Raw genomic sequence first — 19,921 nt, forward strand, 5'->3', positions numbered from 1 at the left:
AGGTATGATCCTTCTAGCCCTACTTTGAGGGTATTTATCAAGAAAGGATGCTGTATTTTGTCTAATGCTTTCTCTCCATCTATTGAGAGGATCATGTGGTTCTTGTCCTTTCTTTTATTGATGTGATGAATCACATTGATTGTTTTGCAGATATTGAACCAGCCCCGCATCCCAGGTATAAATCCCACTTGGTCGTGCTGAATAATTTTTTTCATGTATTGTTGTATCTGGTTGGCTAATATTTTTTTGAGGATTTTTGCATCTATATTCATCAGGGAAATTGGTCTATAGTTCTCCTTTTTAATGGGGTCTTTGCCTGGTTTTGGAATCAAGGTAATGCTGGCTTCATAGAAAAAGTTTGGAAGTTTTCTTTCCATTTCTATTTTTTGGAACAGCTTCAAGAGAATAGGTGTTAACTCTTCCTTAAATGTTTGGTAGAATTCCCCTGGAAAGTCATCTGGCCCTGGACTCTTGTTTTTTGGCAGATTTTTGATTACTAATTCGATTTCTTTACTGGTTATGGATGGGTCTGTTCAAATTTTCTGTTTCTTCCTGTTTCAGTTTTGGTAGTGTATATGTTTCTAGGAATTTGTCCATTTCTTCCAGATTGCCCATTTTGTTGGCGTATAATTGCTCATATATTTTCTTACTATTGTTTGTATTTCTGCAGTGTTGGTTGTGATCTCTCCTCTTTCCTTCTTGATTTTATTTATTTGGGTCCTTTCCTTTTTCTTTTTGATCCAACTGGCTAGAGGTTTATCATTTTTGTTAGTTCTTTCAAAGAACCATCTTCTGGTTTCATTGATCTGTTCTACTGTTTTGTTTTTTGTTTGTTTATGTTTGTTTGTTTTGATAGCATTGATTTCTGCTCTAATCATTATTTTTCCCGTCATCTGCTGGTTTGGGGTTTTATTTGCTGTTCTTTTTCCAGCTCTTTAAGGTGTATCGTTAGGTTGTGTACCTGAGACCTTTCTTCCTTCTTTAGGAAGGTCTGGATTGTTTTATACTTCCCTCTGATGACCACCTTGGCTGTGTCCTGGAGGTTTTGATGTTACCATTTTCATTGGCTTCCATGTACTTTTTAATTTCCTCTTTAACTTCTTGGTTAGCCCATTCATTCTTTAGTAGGATGTTCTTTAGTCTCCAAGTATTGGCTTTCTTTCCATTTTTTTTTTCTTGTGGTTGATTTTGAGTTTCATAGCGTTGTGGTCTGAAAATATGTACTGTATGATCTCTACCTTTTTGTACTTCTTGAGAGTGATTTGTGTCCCAGTATGTGATCTATTCTGGAGAATGTTCCATGTGCACTGGAAAAGAATGTATATTCCGCTGCTGTTGGATAAAATGTTGTGAATATATCTGTTAAGTCCATCTGGTCCAGTGTGTCATTCAAAGCCATTGTTTCCTTGTTGAATTTCTGATTATATGATCTCTCTATTGCTGTAAGTGGGGTGTTGAAGTCCCCTTCTATTATGGTATTATTATCAATGAGTTTCTTTATGTTTGTGATTAATTGATTTATATATTTGGGTGCTTTCACAGTTGGAGCATAAATGTTTACAATTGTTAGGTCTTCTTGGTGGATAGATCCCTTAATTTTATGATATAATGCCCTTCTTCATCTGTTACAGTCTGTATTTTAAAGTCTAGATTGTCTGATATAAGTATGGCTACTCTGGCTTTCTTTTGTTGACCATTAGCATGATAGATGGTTCTCCATCCCCTTATTTTCAATGAAGGTTGTCTTTAGGTCTAAAGTGGGTCTCTTATAAACAGCATATAGATGGATCTTGTTTTATTATCCATTCTGTTACCTTATGTCTTTTGATTGGAGCATTTAGTCCATTGATGTTTAGAGTGAGTACTGAAAGACACGAATTTATTGTCATTATGTTGCTTGTAGAGTTGGAGTTTCTGGTGGTGTTCTCTGGTCCTTTCTAGTCTTAGTTGCTTTTGGTCTTTGTTTATATATATACATACACACACACACACACACACACATGCGCGCGCGTGTGTGTGTGTGTGTGTGTATGTATATATGTATATGTATTTTGTCTTTTTTCCACTCACAGAGTCCCCCTTAAAATTTCTTGCAGGGCTGGTTTGGTGGTCACGAACTCCTTTAATTTTTGTTTGGGAAACTTTTGATCTCTCCTTCTATTTTGAATGACAGCCTTGCTAGACAAAGAATTTTTGGCTGCATATTTTTCCAATTCAACACATTGAATATATCCTGCCACTCCTTTCTGGCCTGTGAGACCCTTCTTTTTTATTAAAGGCTTTTATTACCATTCATTTCCCTTCATGTACTGCTGTAGCAGCATATCATACCCTTTGATATATTGTTTTTATTTTCTTTCAGTTAAAAATACTTATTTTCTCTTTTGACTTATTTTTTTGACCCACAGTTTATAGTTTCCAAATATTTGGGGATTTTCAAAAGGATCTTCCTTTTATCGATTCCTTATTTAATTCCATTGTGGGAGGGGAAGATGTGCCTTTGTAAAAAAATGCATATTCTGTTGTTGGGTAAAATGTTTCATATGTATCAAATTGGTGGCTAGAATTTTAAAATCTTAAAAAAATCCCTACTCAATTTCTTTTGACTTGTTCTATCAGTTGCTGAGAGGATATTAAAATCTCTGTAATTGTGGGTTTGCCTGTATCTCTTCGAAATTCTGTAATTTTTTGTTTCATGTTGTTTTAATCTGTTAAGTACATAAACAGAATTGTTTTGACTTTTGATGAATTTATCATTATGATATGATCTTGTTTATCTCTGGTCCTGTTCTTTGCTCTGAAAATCTTTGAAATTTTGTCTCATAAAAATACAGCCATTTCAAAAAAAATAAATATAGCCATTTCGATAATTGAGTAGTATTATCATAGTGTACCTTTTTCTATATGTTTACTTTTAAGCTATATCTGTGTCTTTATAATTGAAGAGTATTTCTTGTAGGCAGCATAGAGTTAGGTTTGGCTTTTTTAGCCATTCTGAAAATCGCTGCCTTTTAATTGGATTATTTAGACTGTTTACATTTAATAAGACAGTTGATATGGATATGTTTATCATATTCCTGTTTGTTTTCTATTCCAGTTAATGATCCTTCAGGAGATTTAAATACTAAGAAAAGTTGTGATATACTTGTATAGTTACTGTTTCTGGTGTGCTTCATTTCTTTGTGTAGATCCAGAGATGCATCTGGAATCATTTTCCTTTGTTCTGAAGAACTTCCTTTAATATTTCTTGTTGTAAGAATCTGTAGGTGATGAATTGTTCCAGCTTTTGCATGTCTGAGGAAATCTTGCCTTCATTTTTGAAAGATAGTTTTGCAGGTAATAGAACCATAGGCTAACAGCTTTCTTTTCTTCCAGTATTTTAAAGATGGTACTCCATTACCTTCTAGCTTATATTATTTGCAACAAGAAATCTGCCATAATCCATATCTTTGCTCCATTATAAATAATGTGTACCCCCTCCCCCCGGCTGCTTAACCAATGTTTAAATAGTGGTAAAACACACATAACATAAATTTTACCATCTTAGATGTATAGGTCAGTAGTCTTAAGTACATTCAGTTGGGTCACCATAATTATTGTCCATCTCCAGAAATATTTTCATCTTGCAAAACTGCAGCTCTGTACCCACAAAACAATAAGTCTCCATTGTCCCCTATGACACCCCCTGCTGAGTACCATTCTGCTGTCTAGCTGTGGATCTGAATTGTCTTTCTTTGAACTTTTAAGGCTGAATAATATTCCCTTGTATGTATATACCACATTTTGTTTATCCATTCATTCATCAATGGAAATGCGTTTCTTTTACCTTTTTTTGGCTACTATGAATAATTCTCTTATGGACAAGGGTGTATGCAAATATCTCTTTAAGATCCTGCTCTCCTGAGTATATATGCAGAGTAGAATTGCTGGATCATACGGTAATTCTATTAATTTTTTTGAGGGAACAGTCAGGTTGTTTTCCATAGTGGCTACACCATTGTACATTCTTATCAACTACACAAGGGTTGCAATGTCTCCAAATCTGCACCCAGCAGTAACTGTTATTTTCTCCATCCCTCCCTTTGTTCTTTCTTTCTCACTTTCTTTCTCTCCTTCTTTCTTTCTCTTCTTTCTTTTCTTTTCTTTTCTTTTCTTTTCTTTTCTTTTCTTTTCTTTTCTTTTCTTTCTTTCTTTCTTTCTTTCTTTCTTTCTTTCTTTCTTTCTTTCTTTCTTTCTTTCTTTCTTTCTTTCTTTCTTTCTTTCTTTCTTCTTTCTCCCCCTTCCTCTCTCCCTCCTTTCCTTCTTTCCTTTCTTTCTTTTTAGTATTTATCCTAATGGGTGTGAGAGTATACCTCATGGGATTTTGATTTGCATTTCCCTAATGATTATTAATGCTGAACATCTTGTCATGTGCTCATTGACCATTACATACTTTCTTTGGAGAAAAGTCTATTCAAGTTGCTTGTTTATCTTAAAATTGGTGGCTTTTTTTGATTGTTGATGAATTATAGGAGTTATTGGTATATTCTGTCAGTGTTTGCTTTATATATTTCAGATCTGTGATGTGTGCATATGTGTATAGTCATTATATACTTGTGAATTGACCCCTTTATAATTATTTAGTGTCCTTCTTTATCACTTGTAAAAGTTTTTGATTTAGAGTCTATTTTGTCTGATAATAGTGTAGCTGTTCGTGTTCTCTCTTGGGTTTACTACTGGCATGGAATAAGTTTTTCCATCCTTGCACTTTCGGTCTATGCATGGTCTTGCGTCTGTGGTGAGTCCCTTACAGACAGCATATAACTGGGTCAGTCCTGTTTTTTTAATCCATTCTGTCAAGTTGTGATTTTTAAATGAGGAGTTTCATCCTTTTGCAGTTAATTACTGACAGGGGAGCGCTTGATATTGCCATTTTATTTATTTTCTGTACTTCCTGTGGCTTCTTTCTCCTTCATTTCTATCCTTCCTTCCTGCCTTTGTCTTCAGATGATTTTTTTCCAGTCATGACTAGTTTTGAGTCCCTTCTCATTTCCTTCTATGTATATTCCGTATATATTTTCTTTGTGGTTACGGTGAGGATTACATATAACATCCTAAAGTTATGACAATGTATCTAAATTGATTACTTCACTTCACTTACATGTAAAAATCCTGTATCTTTACCTCCCTTCCCCCCCTTAGATTATTGATGTCACAGGTTCCATCATATGTTATGAACCCACTAATGTAGATGTAGAATTACTTGCATGATGTTGTCCTTGATATCCTATGGAGGAGTAAAAAGTGCAGATAAGAACCAAAATGACAACATTACAATTTTTTATTTGTCATATATATACCTTTGCTGGAGAATTTTGTATTTTCACATGACTTTGGGTTATTACGGTCTGTTCTTCCATTTCAACTTGAAGGACTCCCTTTAGCATTTCTTGAAGGGCAGGACTAGTGATGTAGTCCTTCAGTTTTTGCTAATCTGGGGCTGTCTTAATTTCTCCCTCATTTCTGAAGGACAGTTTGTCGTATAATAAAATACTCGGTTGTGTTTTTTTTTTAAGGCTTATTTATTTTGAGTGCGTGAGCGTGAGTGGAGGAGGGGCAGAGGGGGGGAGAGAATCCCAAGTGGGCTTCTGTGCCATTAGCTCGGGGCCTGATGCGGGGCTCTAACTCATGAGCCTTGAGATCATGACCTGAGCTGAAATCAAGAGTCAGAGGCCTGACTGAGCACCCAGGCGCCCCTCAGTTGTTTTTTTCCCTTTCATCATTTAAATCCACCCCGCCAGCTTAATTGAGATATTGTGGACAAATTAAAATCATGTATATTTAAAGGTATACATTGTGATGATTTGATATATATTGTGAAATGATTAGCACAATCAAGCTAATTAACAGACTCATTACCTCACAACGTTCCCATATTTGTGTGTATGTGGTGAGAAAACTAAGACCTACTAAAAAAAAAACCTACTCTTTTAGCAAATTTCAGGTACATAATACAGTATGATTAAACACAGTCACCATGTTGTACATTAGATCCCCATAAGCTATTCATCTTATGCCTGAAAGTTCATACCCTTGACCAACATCTCCCTGTTTCTCCTCCCTTGCTGCCCCTGGCAACCATTATTCTACTCTCCTTCTGTGAGTTTGGCTTTTTTACATCCCACATGTACATGAGCTCATGTGGATTTGTCGGTGTCTGGCTTATTTCACATAGCTTAATGTCCTCCTGTTCATGTATGTTTTTGCAAATATCAGGATTTCCTTCTTTTTAAAGGTTGAATCCTATTCCGTTGTGTATACACACCACATTTGCTTTTTCCATTCATCTGTCGATGGACACTTAAGTTGTTTCCTTATCTTAGCTACTGTGAATAATAATGCAATGAACACTGGAGTGCATGTCTCTTTTTTGAGTAGTGATATAATTCTTCTGGATGTTTTCCTACAGTGGGATTGCTGGACCTATTGCTAGTTCTAATACATAGTTGTATTTTTAGTGTTTTGAGAAAACTTGATGCTCTTTTCCATAATTGTACCAATTTACGTTCCCAGTGTATAAGGGTTCTGATTTGTCTACATCGTTGCCGATAGCTGTTATCTTTTGACTTTGTGATAATCGTCCTTCCAACAGGTATGAGGGGGTATCTCATTATGGTTTTGATTTGCATTTCCCTGATGATTAGTGATTGGAACAATTTTCCACAAAAACTTATTCACACAAAAACTTGCACACAGCTATTTACAGCATCTTTATTCACGCTTGCCAGAGCTTGGGAACCACCCACCAGGAGATGAATTGATTAATAAACTGGTACATCCAGACAGTAGAATGTTATTCAGTGCTGAAAGGAGACGAGCTGTCAAGCCCCGAGAAGACATGGAAGAACCTTAAATGCATATTCTGAAGTGAAAGCAGTCAATCCAAGAAAGGCCTTATATTGTGTGATCTCAACTATATGACACTTTCGAAAAGGGAAACCATGGAGACAGTAAAAAAAAAAAAAAAAAAAATCAGTGGTTGCCAGAGGTTGGGTTGTGGGGAGAGATGAATAGGAAGACACAGGGGATATTTAGGGCAGTGAAAATACTCCATATGATAGCATGGTGATCAATACATGTCATGGTACTTAGTTCCAAACCCATAGAATGTACACCACCAAGAGTGAACCTTAGTGTAAACTATGAACTTTGGGTGATAATGGTGTGTCAGTGTAGGGTCATCAACTGTAACAAATGTACCACTCCAGTGGGGATGTCGATAATGGTGCAGAGGGTGTATAGAACTCTCTATACCTCCCTCTTAATTTTGCTGTAAGCCTAAGACTGCTCTAAGAGAATAATTTTTTTTAAATTGGTCATAAATATGAGAGTTTATTTCTGGACTCTCAGTCCTGTTCCATTGATTTATGTGTCTATCCTTTTTGTTTTTAATGTTTGTTCATTTTTGAGAGAGAGAGCACGCAAGCATGTGCAGGGGAGGGGCAGAGAGAGAGAGGGAGACACAGAATCCAAAGCAGGCTCCAGGCTCTGAGCTGTCAGCACAGAGCCCCATGCGGGGCTTGAACCCACGAGCCGTGAGATCATGACCTGAGCACAAGTCGGATGCTTAACCACCTGAGCCATCCAGGTGCTCCATACATATCTATCCTTATGCTCATACCAAAGTTTGGATTAATGTAGCTTTGTAGTAAGTTTTAAAGTCAGGAAGTGTGAGTCCTCCAACTTTTGGCTATTCTGGATACCTTGAATTTCCATATGAATTTTATGATCAGCTCATACATTCCAGCAAAGAGTCAGCTGGGCTTTTGGTAGGGAGTATATTTAATCTGGAGATCAATTTTTGGAATATTGCCATTGTAAAAATACTAAATCTTCTGATTCATGAACATGGGGTGTTTTTTCATTTATTTGTGTCCCCTTCAGTTGTTTTCTGCACCGTTTTGTAGTTTTCAGAGTATGTCTTGCACTTCCGTAAATTTACTCATAAGTATTTTATTCTTTTTGATGCTAATGTAAGTGGAATTGCTTTCTTCATTTTTGGTTTGTTTACTGTTACTGTTTAGAAATACAACAGGGGCACCTGGATGGCTCAGTTGGTTAAGCATCTGACTTCGGCTCAGGTCATGACCTCACGGTTCGTGAGTTGGAACCCCACGTCAGGCTCTGTGCTGACAGCCTGGAGCCTGCTTCCGATTCTTTGTGTGACCCTCCCTCTCTGCCCCTCCCCCACTCACACTCTGTCTCTCTGTCCCTCTCTCTCAAAAAATAAAATAAACATTTAAAAAAATTTGAAAAAAGAAATGTTAGATTTTTAGTGGATTCCTTAGGATCGTTTATATACAAGATCATATCATCTAGTATAAATTAACATAGTTTTACTTCTTCCTTTCCAATCTGATGAGTTTTATTATCTTTCTTGCACAATTGTCCTGGCTAGAACCTCTGGCACAGTTTCAAATAGAGGTGGTCAAAGTGGTCATCCTTGTTTTTTCCGTGATCACTGGGGACAAGTATCCAGTCTTTCACAGTTAAGCATGATGTTAGGTGTGGGTTTCGTTTAGATGACCTTTATCAGTTTGAGAAAATTCACTTCTAGTACTAGTTCATTATGTATTTTTATCATGAGGGGATACTGAATTTTGTCAGATGCTTTTTTCATCTGGTATGATTATATAGCTTTTGTACCTTATTCTGTTGATACTGAGCATTACATTAATCATTTTCAGATGTTACACCAACTTTAGATTCCTGAGATATGCCCCACTGGGTCCTGGTGTATAATACTTTTTAAACATTGTTGGACTTGGTTTGCTAGTCTTTTTTTTTTTAGGTTGTTTATGTGTATACTCCTAAGCAGTATTGGTCTGTTTCTTTTCTTTTCTGATGACGTCTTTATTTGGTGTTGGTGTCAGGGTGATATCTAATAGAATGAGTTATTTTTTTCAAAGATGTTTGTGAAAAGTCGGTATTCTTTGAATTTCTGGTAGAATTTACCACTGTGAAGCCAACTCATTAGTAGTTTTTAAAAATTAATTCACGGGCGCCTGGATGGCTCAGTTTAAGCGTCTGACTTCGGCCCAGGTCATGATCTCACGGTTCATGAATTGGAGCCCCAAGTCGGGCTCTGTTCTGACAGCTCAGAGCCTGGAGCCTGCTTTGGATTCTCTGTGTCCCTCTCTCTCTGCCCCTCCCCCACTCACAATATGTCTCTCTCTCTCTCTCTCTCTCTCTCTCTCTCTCAAAAAATAAACATTAAAAATTTTAAAAAATAATTCATTTTCTGTATTTGTTATAGTTGATTCGTATTTCTGATTTCTTAATTTTTGATAGTTGTGTCTTTCTAGGAATTTGTCTGTTTTATCTAAGTTAATTAATTTATTGGCATACAGTTGTATATAGTATTCCCTAATAACTCTCTTTATTTTAAATCTTTTTTTACATAAAATATTTCCAATTCACAGAAAAGAATGGGGGAGAATAAAGAAATCAACTACCAGTAAGCAAATGTTAATGGTTTTCTATATGGCTATAGAATTCTTAAAAAGAACAGTGAAGAAATAAAATATTCAGTATTAATTGAAACTTACTTTATACCTACTACTACCTAATTCCTTTTCTTTCTAGATGTATCCTGAATGTTGAAATTGATCTTAGAAATTGAAAAATTGAAATCTTGAATCTTTACCAGCCATGTTTTTGTACTTAGTATCTTTGTATACAGAAAACTGCACACAGCATTCTTGTTGTAAAATGTTACTTGCAGGTGCCTGCATGGCTCAGTCAGTTAAGTGTCTGATTCTTCATTTTGGCTCGGTCATGATGTCACAGTTCGTGGGTTCGAGCCCCACACAGAGCCTGCTTAGGATTCTCTGTCCCCTTGCCCCCCAAATAAATAAACATAAAAAAATGTTACTTGATGGGCACCTGGGTGGCTTGGTTGGGCGTGTGACTCTTGATTTTGGCTCAGGTCATGATCTCATGGTTGTGAGATCAAGCCCCATGCCAGGCTCTGTGCTGGGCGTGGAACCTGCTTAAGATTCTCTCTCCCCCTGTCCCTTTGCCCCTCTCCCCTGCAAAAAACAACAAAAAATGTTACTTAGGCCTGCTTCATCCTGCACTTTTTTCTCCTAAGCATTTTGAGATTCTCTTACACGGATACATTTGATGTGGTTCATTTATGTAAACTGCTTTGTTTAAAAGTTCTTCAGTTGAAAGGCATATGGGTTGTTTTTCTCATTGGCTCTGTAAACGACGCTTTAGTGTTGATTCTGGCACCTGTCTGGGGGCATGGGTGTTTCTCAAGGAGGTAGACCAACAAAGTTAAGTCACAGAGTTTATATCTCCAACTTGACTAGGTGTTGTAAAATTGTTCTGAAACTCTTGGGCTTTGGGATGTGCTTTAAGTGGCTACAGAAGTCCCAGCCGTGAGAGGCAGTGTTGGACAGGGAGTCACTCATTGTGTGTGGCTTGGCCAGCAGGTTCATTTACCATGCCCCAGTCGTGTAATCCAGGTTGTAGCTGGCTGGCCAGGTAAAAGCTGTGCCGTGAATGCCACACACTATTCCTAGGAGTAGCTACTTCATAAAATGTGTGAGACTGAGACTTGAGAGAAAGCCAGTTGGGGTGAACCCTTTGACGTAAATGAAGTCAGCTGTGATCAACTGAATCTGTAATATATCCTAATGGAGATGAAGCGTTGTGGGCACCAAGTCTGCAGAAATAGTCTGGGTTCTGGGGTATCAGAAGCGTAGTCTCAAATCCACGCTCTGCTTTCTTTGTAATTTTGGGAAAGTCATTCCCCTCTGGTCCTCAGTTGCCACGTCTGTAAAATGGGGGTAATCACAGTTCGTAGCTCACAGACTTGTGGCTAAATGAGGTAATACGCACGAAGTGTTTGGCACCGGGTCTGGGATCTTGCAGCATTGACTAGGTTTCTGTCCATGGTTGCATTCCCATTCACCAGTGCTGTGTACGAGGAGCGTGCACAGAAGGGTTAAGTAGCTTTCCGTTGTAGTGCCTTTTTTTGGTCTGCCCATTGTGGCTTCCGTATCTCCAGTGAATGTGATGTCCTGGTCAGCCTTCCAAGTTGCTTGACATAATTTAAGTAAAGCACATAAAGCTACTATGTCTCAACAGCTCCGCAGACCTTTTCTAGTGCTTTTTTGTTGTAACAAAACCACTGTAACTGCACTCTTGGTCTGGAGAACCTCACCGGCAGACAGCTTTGTTGCCATTCTGTTTAGCGTGACTTGACGTCCTTGCAGCCGTGAGACAAGGAGCACAGCAAAGCCTTCGAAGGCCTATACTGGAGTGTCTGATGGGAATTGCTTTAAATTCTTGTGTTTGTGTGTGTGTGTTTTTTTTTTAAGTTTATTTTTGAGAGAGAGAATGAACATGAGAGGGGCAGAGAGAGCCAGAGACAGAGAATCCCAAGCAGGTTCCACGCTGTCAGCCCGGAGCCTCACCTGGGGCTCGATCCAAGTCATGGATTAAGAGATCATGACCTGAGCTGAAATTGAGTCAGATGCTTAACCCACTGAGCCACTCCGGTGCCCCAGAAGCACTTTAAATTCTTAACTATCAACCTGAATAAAGGCCCCTCCTCCTCATCAGTTAAATTTCAGCTTTGGATACGACGACACTGGCATTTGCTTCCTTTGGGTTTTAGATGCTTTCGAGTCTACTACGTGTAGCATAGCATGAGTCCACTGGGGTGACCGCCTGCCGGGCCATCTTCCGTGGTCCCTTCCTGGAATGATCTGTGACACAGTCCTGCCCGACAAGAGGGTATTCAGAAAGTTGATGAGCATCTTTTGTTTTTTGTCTCATGACACAGTATGTGTATGATTTTAGTAACTTGCCATAAAAACTAGCAGAAAAGATGGCCAGGATATCAAAGTGAGGTTTCTTTCTGGAAGCTGAATTTGGTTCAAATTAACAGCTATCAGACTCCTCAGAAGCTAAGCTATGTGTGGGAAGAGTGGAGGGGGAATGGTCATTAGGTGATGAGAAACGCTGGAGAGGATCGTGTGGCCACACAAAAGGGTCGGTGGCATGAAGCTGACATCTGTCACCAAGTTGGGCTTGCCTTGGCTCAGTATGGCTCAGCGCACTTCCAGCCATCGCTAAGCCTGTGTGTCTGAGCTGAGAGATTTGGTACTCACCTCGATTCTAGAGCAAATGTGTGTACAGCGTTTGAAAGATGCTCAGGGAGGGCCGTGTCCAGGATCTGAACAGCTTTCCAAGGCCCTGTAGGACCCATCCCCGACAGAGTGGTCCACAGAAGACACTGAAGCCCCTCAAGGCCTGGGACCCTGGAGGGCACAGCTGCCTCCTACCTTTCCAGACCTTGTTTCTCAGACTTTCTGTGTGGAGTGTGTCCTGTGGCCAGACTCCAACATCTAGCCTGTGGCCAGGTGCAGAGGAGGGTCTCAGCCCAAATCGCTTGTTAACCCTGACCTCACACAGCCTGCGCTCTCTGCCCGGAGTGTCCTTTCCGTGTGTAAACACCGTGTCTTGTGTGTGCCTAAAGCTCCCTGCTCTGTCCCGTGGCCTCTCCTCAAAGGCCGGGGCACTTTCGCACGCTCTCATACCATGTTGTCTCTCCCCGCAGTGTGGGGGGCGGGGGGGACCTTGGCTGGTAACATGGGAAGTGACAATGTTTTAACCCCTTGGAAGCATCATGTACTTACTGATCTGTTCAGGCGGCTGTCTTGGTCCCTCACCGTCACAGTTAATGACCATCTTGTTGCATTGAGGGAATCAGTGATCTTGCTTTTTCCCTTTTGTGGCTATCGACACGGGGCCTATTTCATAATCAGGTATCGAAATGGACATTATGGTTTCCATCACATTTGCTCATCACCATTTTATTTCCAAAGCAAGGAGGAAAATATAATGCTGTTTTCCTCAAAACTTGATTTTAACCATGGGCTTTTGGGTTAAAAATTAAATGCCATCTTACTAAAAGAATACCTAATCCTAAAGACATTTTGTATGGTCTATAAAAACACCTTGTAGTGTTTTGTTTTTTTTTAAACTTGGTTAAATCGAAGGATTATCTGGGTCTTTCAGGAATTTTGTTGGTGCATTTCCTGCGATCAAAGTGTGTGCGTTTTCACTGTCCACGGATGTCCACATCAACCTCCCCGGGGGGAACCAGGTACTTGATCCTATCTTCCCGTCAATGTTTCTTTAGAAGAATGAACATGGCTTTGGTGTAAATCTTGCCATGTTCAGGTTCGGCCAGTCCTGATTTCTGTCTTGTCTCCCACGTTCCTGGACTTGGGGGAGGGCGGCCCACTTGGCCTGTGAGCTAGAATTCACCTCGGTGAGGCTACTGGTTTCGCCTGCAGCCAGGTGCTGTGAGGTGTGTGTTTGAAGGTGGGGTCTCCTCCAAACTCCGTGCCTGCGCCCAGCTCCGCGGTGGCTCTCCCGACCCGTAGGGTGTGGCCCTCCCTCTGCACAGCAAGAACCACAGTACATCAAAATGTTTTTTATTTGAGACACAAAAAATGCAAAATTGCTGAGATATCAAACGTTTCCCGATCGGCTACAATACTGCCACTATGTACAAAAGATCTGACGATCAGTGTGCACACATATAAAAATACAGTATGCGTTGCCTATGTACAGGACATGTGCAAAATGTATGGCGTTCAGACATGATACGGAATTGATTTCAGGGGTGCAAACAGCAAATACAAAGGCATCATGGTTTTTCTTTTAAAAAACAACATAAAGGCAGTACATGAATGGACCCCCCGATTGCCGTAATTTTTTTATTAGGCTAGTGCTTTAGTAAGCGGGGCTCTGTAGATGGGTATCTTTCTCCTTGTTTTCATAAAGTGAGATGCTAAGACATGATGTGACAATGAAAATAAGAAGAGAAACACCTATCACGCTGTGTTTCTACTGCAAGCAAGAAAAAAAGGAAACTAACCTGTACTTAGGAAGAAACTCTGTATTACTACTAAATATGCATTCTTCTGAAACCAACAAAACAAATCTATACTATTTTACATGAAAACAACAGAGAAATATCTACATCTTTGTGAAAACTATAACCTTAAATGGATAATACCTTTTTGGGACTGATTCTTGAGAGCTCATTAGTCTCAAATTTTAAATAAAAAGTGCCTCCTTTTGGCAAATACTTGGCAATGCCTTTGGTTCCTTTAAAGCGAGTTTGCATTACTACTGGTTACTTGAGGTTAAGTACTTTTGGTAGATACTAAACCCTTCCCTAAATGCTCCCTCTTCCTACCAAGTTAGCAAGTCTCCTTACAGCATCATGTAGAGAGGTAACTGTTACAAGTCTCGGTGATTCTGTGAACTGGGTTAAAGCTTTGTCTTAGTAGTTGGCACAAAGCTCTGTTCAACACAACAGCTGTGCTGATAATCGCCAGTGGCCTGTTTTGATTCCAGACAGCACCTTTGGTCTGAGACCGCCATCCTCGTGTCACAGAATTGTGACCTTTCTGGCTGGTAACTAGCAGAGCAGGGTGTAGTGGGGGGGCGGGGGGGGGGGGCGATGAGCACTCTGTAAACGTGCAGCTTTATGAAGCGTGGGCTTCGAATCAGCTCTGCAGGCAGGTTGGCCAGGGGGAGTGGGGAAGACACAGACCCCTCTTGGGTGTCATGCGGGCAGTCACTTCACACATGAGAAAGGCAGCCCGGACGGACGGTGAGTGAGCGACGGTGGGGACCAGGACAGAGAATCACTGCTTCTGGTGATTTTCCAGTTTTGACTGAAACCACTCAGAGGATGAGCTGATGCGCAGGTAGGATGCTCTCCCAATCCGCATCTCTGCACTTGTAAGCTGTGCTCCCTGATAAACCTGACCTTCCACTTAATGTTCTTTGATGGTGTGGGCTGCGTGGCCTCCAGGGTGGTGGACAGTTTGTGTGGTAGCCTGCTCTGGCGCCAGGAGCCAGCTTGCACACGTCGGCAGGGCCAGATGGCGGAAAATGGAGGGTTACTTGTGGATCTGGATAAATGGCCTGTGTTGCTCTGTTGGTAGACACTGGACAGCTGTTCTCCCGGAACTTATCTAACAAGTCCCTGGTGGTGCCACAGGCTCCCCCCCCCCCCCCCCCCCCCCCCGGCAGGCAGGAGCCCGATGAGGCCAGGCGGGCCCACTGCCTTCACCGCTTCTCTGTGGCCCAGTCTGTTGGCAGACTAGAGGGACTGTCCCATCACTTGCGGGGACGGCTGCTTGGCCAGCTCCTGTGGCTGCTTTCCGCCTAGGAATTCTGAAAGGGCTCTGAAGAGAGCCGTGTGGCCTGGAATGATTGGGGTTGAAAGGGCAGAGGAAGCCTGAGTCAACTTTGGTGACAGGATGGGCAACACGCCGCCGATACGCTGACTGTACAGTTCCGTGGTGCTATCTTCTTACCATGACTTTGCTTTCAGGAGGCGGCAGCTGGGAGGCAACACCAGGCTACCTTCGCCCCTGTTCCAAAACCGCACCTCCTCCAGCCTCAGTTACGTGGGTCACAGAACCGTGCAGTTTAGAAAGGGAACTGAAATGAGATCTCTCTAGTGCTATAAAAATAGTCCTATGAAACACAAAGCATCCGAGCAAGAAATCCCACGAATTGAGACCGTGTCTTTGTCCGAATAGGTGGCAAATACTGTACAGTAGATTGCACGATTCAGGAGAATGCTAGAACGTGAACCACCAACGACCCGCCTGCAGCAGCTCCCTAGACGCGCTTTGCGGAGATGGACAAGGTGCCCACGTGCCCCTGGGCTTCCAAAGGCTGGAGACGCTTCGGTGTCACTTTCTGTTCGTCCGGCCGCCCAGTGACGTGACCAAGAAAGAACTGCGTACACTCGAAAGGCAAGCTCGGTTCTGTCGTGTTTCAGGAACATTTAGGGAAGGAAGCGTGGATGTGAGGAAACGCATACTCTCGGAGCCGGCCGTTTCCTTGGCCAATGGCAGTCTGCAAGATGACGCATGACGCACGGCACTACGCACGACGTCTACGCTACAGGCGTTCACAACGAACGTCCACCGCCACCCTGCCCTGGGCTTCGGTGGCCGTGAGACCCCCACCTCGGACAGTAACAGCAGTCCTCTGGACTGCACAGCCTTCCTGTCGCGCTTCGTATCGCGTCCACAGACTCAGGTCAGGGGCCTCGTTTCCGTGTCCTCTTTGGTCTCGTCACACGCTGCCCAAGCTCCGTGTCCTCCTTCTAACCTAGAATGTGGAACGGGGGCCCCCGGCGGCCGCCCCCACGGCACGGACGCCGGGCTCGCCGCCCTGGCCGGGCCCCGAAGGAATGGTGCGAGCGGGAGGCCGGCGGACCCCCGAACGGGAGCCTCCTCGCCTTCCCTTCCGAGGAAGCCCTGCACGTGATGGCGACAACCCACGTGTGAAGCGGGCACCTTCGCGGTGCGTGGCGGGCAGAGGGCAGGCTGGGGAGACGGCCTTCTCCGCGCCGGGTCTGTATTTTGGAGAGCGGCCTTCCTGGGGCGTGTTTCAAACCCTGTTTGACGAGAGCGAAGAGGACTGCTGAGGGCTGGGACACCCGGTGTGCGCGTGGCTCAGGGTGACGGAAGCGGGGCGGGGGGGGGAGCGGGGTCGAGACACGAGGCGGCGCCACCGTCCCCTGCAGTCCCACGATGTCGGGTGCCAACCTCGTAAGCCTCGTTTCAATCTGAGTGAAGCCCCGGGCCTTGACCTCCCCTGAGAGGAGGAAGGGCCTGCCCGAGCGAACGGGCCCTCCATCCCCAGAGGGCGGCTGGCGCCCTCGCCCTTGCTCACGGGTACATCCTGCTTCGAAGTTTCTAGATTGCATGCGCCGGCCTGCCAGTTCCTCGCCATCTCAACTACTCAGACCACACTGAGCATAACCGCTTCTGCCTCGAACCACTCAGAAGTGCTTTCAACTTGGGAAGTGCCACCTCACAGAGGGCTGCAGTGTGCGGGGCGACCGGATACGGAAAAAACAAACTTTCCTTGCATGTAGTAAGATCGAGAAACCAAAATAAAAATCTGAAAGGAGGTCGGCTCTGCGGCAGAACGCAAACCCGGCAGTGATTCCCCAGTTCTTTCCAGACAGTGGGTCAGGCTGGCTCTTCCCACGTCGCTGTGGGGATATCACCACCTCACGACCCAGAGAGATCAGCCTGACCCTCGGGTTCACACAAAGCAAGGCGTAGAGCATGACAATGGTATTTAACAAACACCTTCACGCTTTTTGGTAGATTGCAGGGTTTTTCTTCAGTTATTTACATTTTATCGTATACTTAAATGACTAGCTTGACCTAATTTTGGAAGTCCTGTGATAGTTGGCATTTTAGAAAACTCTTCAGAAACTACTCAACAAACGTGACTTCTATGTAAAAAAAAAAAAATTACTAAAACCTCCAGTTTTTCAATCTTCGGCCTGATAATATAGCGAGAACTCGGGTATGACATCCAGTTACAAGCCTATAAAATGACAGGCAGGGAAAAGCGACAGGAGAGGCGGCCAGAGCTGGGGGCTGGCGGCCAGCCTGGTGAGAGTCTAACTCGGAGCCGCTGCAGGAATGTCCCGGCTGACGACAGCCTTCTCCCCTGCCCTCTCTTTGCAACTCACCAGCTCAGGAGGACCGTTCACACTGGAGCCTCCTGGGTTCTTTGAGATGGGTCTGGTTACCTGAAATCATTCAGCTTTTCTTTAAATACAGAAATACACATGGCTCAAGTACTCTAGAAATATTCTAGTTATTAAAACAAGTAGAACCGCTGGCTACCCACTCCCTTACCCCAGTGTAGGCTGTACATACCACATGTGAGAGTGTACATACAAGTGTCTAATATACACATGAAAATCAATCTAATCAACCCCGAGGGTTGCTAAGAGAATTTTCAGTGTTATCATTCATTATATGTGGACTTTGTACAGTGGTTTATGACCGTATTTTTTTTTTTTTTTTTTTTTTTTACATTGTCTGGTGATGGTGAAAGATCATCCATTTGAATTGAAATTTGGGAATCTAAAGTAAGATTCCCCAAACCACAAAATAAACTACAACACACAAAAAATTATGTTGGTTTCTGAATGGAACCGAAAATCTTCAGCTGGAAGCTGTCCCGGAACTGGCTGGCGCTCTCTCTCCACTGCCTGTGCTGCCTGACCAGGCCCAGGCCATTTCTAGGAAACACCACGTGCAGTGACCTCTCACCTCCCTCAACTGGCATCCTCTTGTGAGTGGAGCTGTCTGCCTTCTATTTGGGGTCTTAAAGCGACCACAGAGGTTTAAATGTAGTTGACGGAGAACCCTCATGTAGTTATCCTGCACACGTCACTCTCTGTCATGTCTTTATCTAAAGGTACTCTGCATTCTTTACTGAAGTCTGGAAAAACGAATGAGTCTTCTTTGACCAGCGATTTTTTCAGAAGGCCCCGTGCTATGTTAAATTGTAGAAATTCACCGCCGGATGCAATGACATGTTTTCACACTTGGTTTCCAGGCTGTGACCATCTAGCCACCCTTTCTATGACAACATATTTTAATTGCAACAACGCCGCTATGGATCTGTCTCTAAAAACTGCCCTCTTCAGAACGATCTTCATCTTCTTAGACGTCAGGAACTCGGACGAGAAATCTGTGATGTTAGTCCCATGGCAACGGCAGGTCTTGTGGATCTAGAAAGTCAGTGGAGAACATGCTGGGAGCGGTGGCGCTGAGGGGAGTGAGTCCCGACGTGTTGGGCATGGTAATGTCCAGCCACTCCATGTTGTCTAAGTTTGAGTCAGAGAGGTCAAGTGACAGACAGGGGGTACTTGCAGCAAACTGGGCTTCAGAAGTCTCCATGGGTGAGTGTGAATGGTCCAGCACACTTGAGTGACTCAGCAAGTCATTTTGGAGGTCCTCGATCAGAGAGAAGGGCTCTCTGTCTTCACTGCTGCTTTGCAGGGGAACAATTTCGTTGGCCGAAGGTAAAGTTCCATCCAAGAAAGCTTCTAGCTGGTTCTCTAAGCTGGCAGATAAACTGCTCAGGGGTTCTAAGGAGACGGGTGGTGCCATTTGGACTTGGGGCGGGGGCCGGGACACCACCGTGTTGACTGGCATTGTGGTGATGCTGGCTGTCACTGGTCTCATTTTGGAAATGGGAGAAGGCTCTTCTTTTATAGGGAGGGAAATCTCTGTGTAAAATAATTGAAGTGATTAGTAAGTAAGGACGTGATACTATTTAAACATTTTTATGAATTAGGACAGTTCTTTTGCTATTTTGTGAGGACTTCTACACAGTCCGTCTTAGGGGTAGGAAGAGAATGCTATTGGTCAGATAGAGTCCTTGATCGCCTGTAGGATGATGGCTCTTTTTAGCTGAATAAACATTTTCAGGTTATAACATTCTGATATGCTTTCTAGTCTTGTTACTTAAGAGCAGTAAGCATGACAAGCAGTGATATGGCACCAGGGAGGAGCTGATGGTGACATTTAATTGATAATTTGATCTTTGGGTCCTGGTTCCCAGGTACTTCAGGCTTCGGACAGGGTTCATGTCTTGTCCTATACCATGGATCTGCCGTCACAGCAGCAACCACCCTTAAAGTGAACCTTAATGTCACAACTGTGTTCCCAGTTTGTGCAGCCATGAAGTACATTCTTAATATCCTGAAAGCTCTATATTCTTTTTCCTACTATCATTATAGTTGAACTATATACGTTCTGTATAAAGTTCGAAAGAGATGCAATGCCCACCATCTTTTATTTCTGAATTATAGCTAACACACGGCTCCTTTGACCCTCTTTTTTAAGATGGGTCACCTTACTTTTCTGCCTTTTTTGTCTTGTTTTCTGAATTTATACAAAATCTTGAAGATCTGGCAAATGTCTTAATAAGCACTAAATCTGTGTTACTCGTTGCTGGATCAAGTAGAAAATTAACACCATTTGCATTAGATTGCAGTGTTGCT

The 19,921-nt window shown here is 42.6% G+C and overlaps 1 protein-coding gene across 9 annotated transcripts in view; it reads right to left on the minus strand.

Moving 5' to 3' along the window:
* Positions 1-13,480: 13,480 nt before the first annotated feature.
* MRTFB (myocardin related transcription factor B) overlaps positions 13,481-19,921 on the minus strand; it is a 204,849-nt gene continuing 198,408 nt past the window's right edge. For all 9 annotated transcript variants that reach the window (XM_086691181.1, XM_025916769.2, XM_086691176.1 and 6 more), the window contains one exon: positions 13,481-19,144. In XM_086691181.1, the coding sequence (XP_086547307.1) occupies positions 18,612-19,144 (533 nt within the window). In that variant the 3' untranslated portion in view covers positions 13,481-18,611. The remainder of the gene's footprint in view (positions 19,145-19,921) is intronic.

This window comes from Puma concolor, chromosome E3 (assembly GCF_028749965.1).
Source record: "Puma concolor isolate L17-30 chromosome E3, mPumCon1.1.hap2, whole genome shotgun sequence".
NCBI lineage: Eukaryota > Metazoa > Chordata > Mammalia > Carnivora > Felidae > Puma > Puma concolor.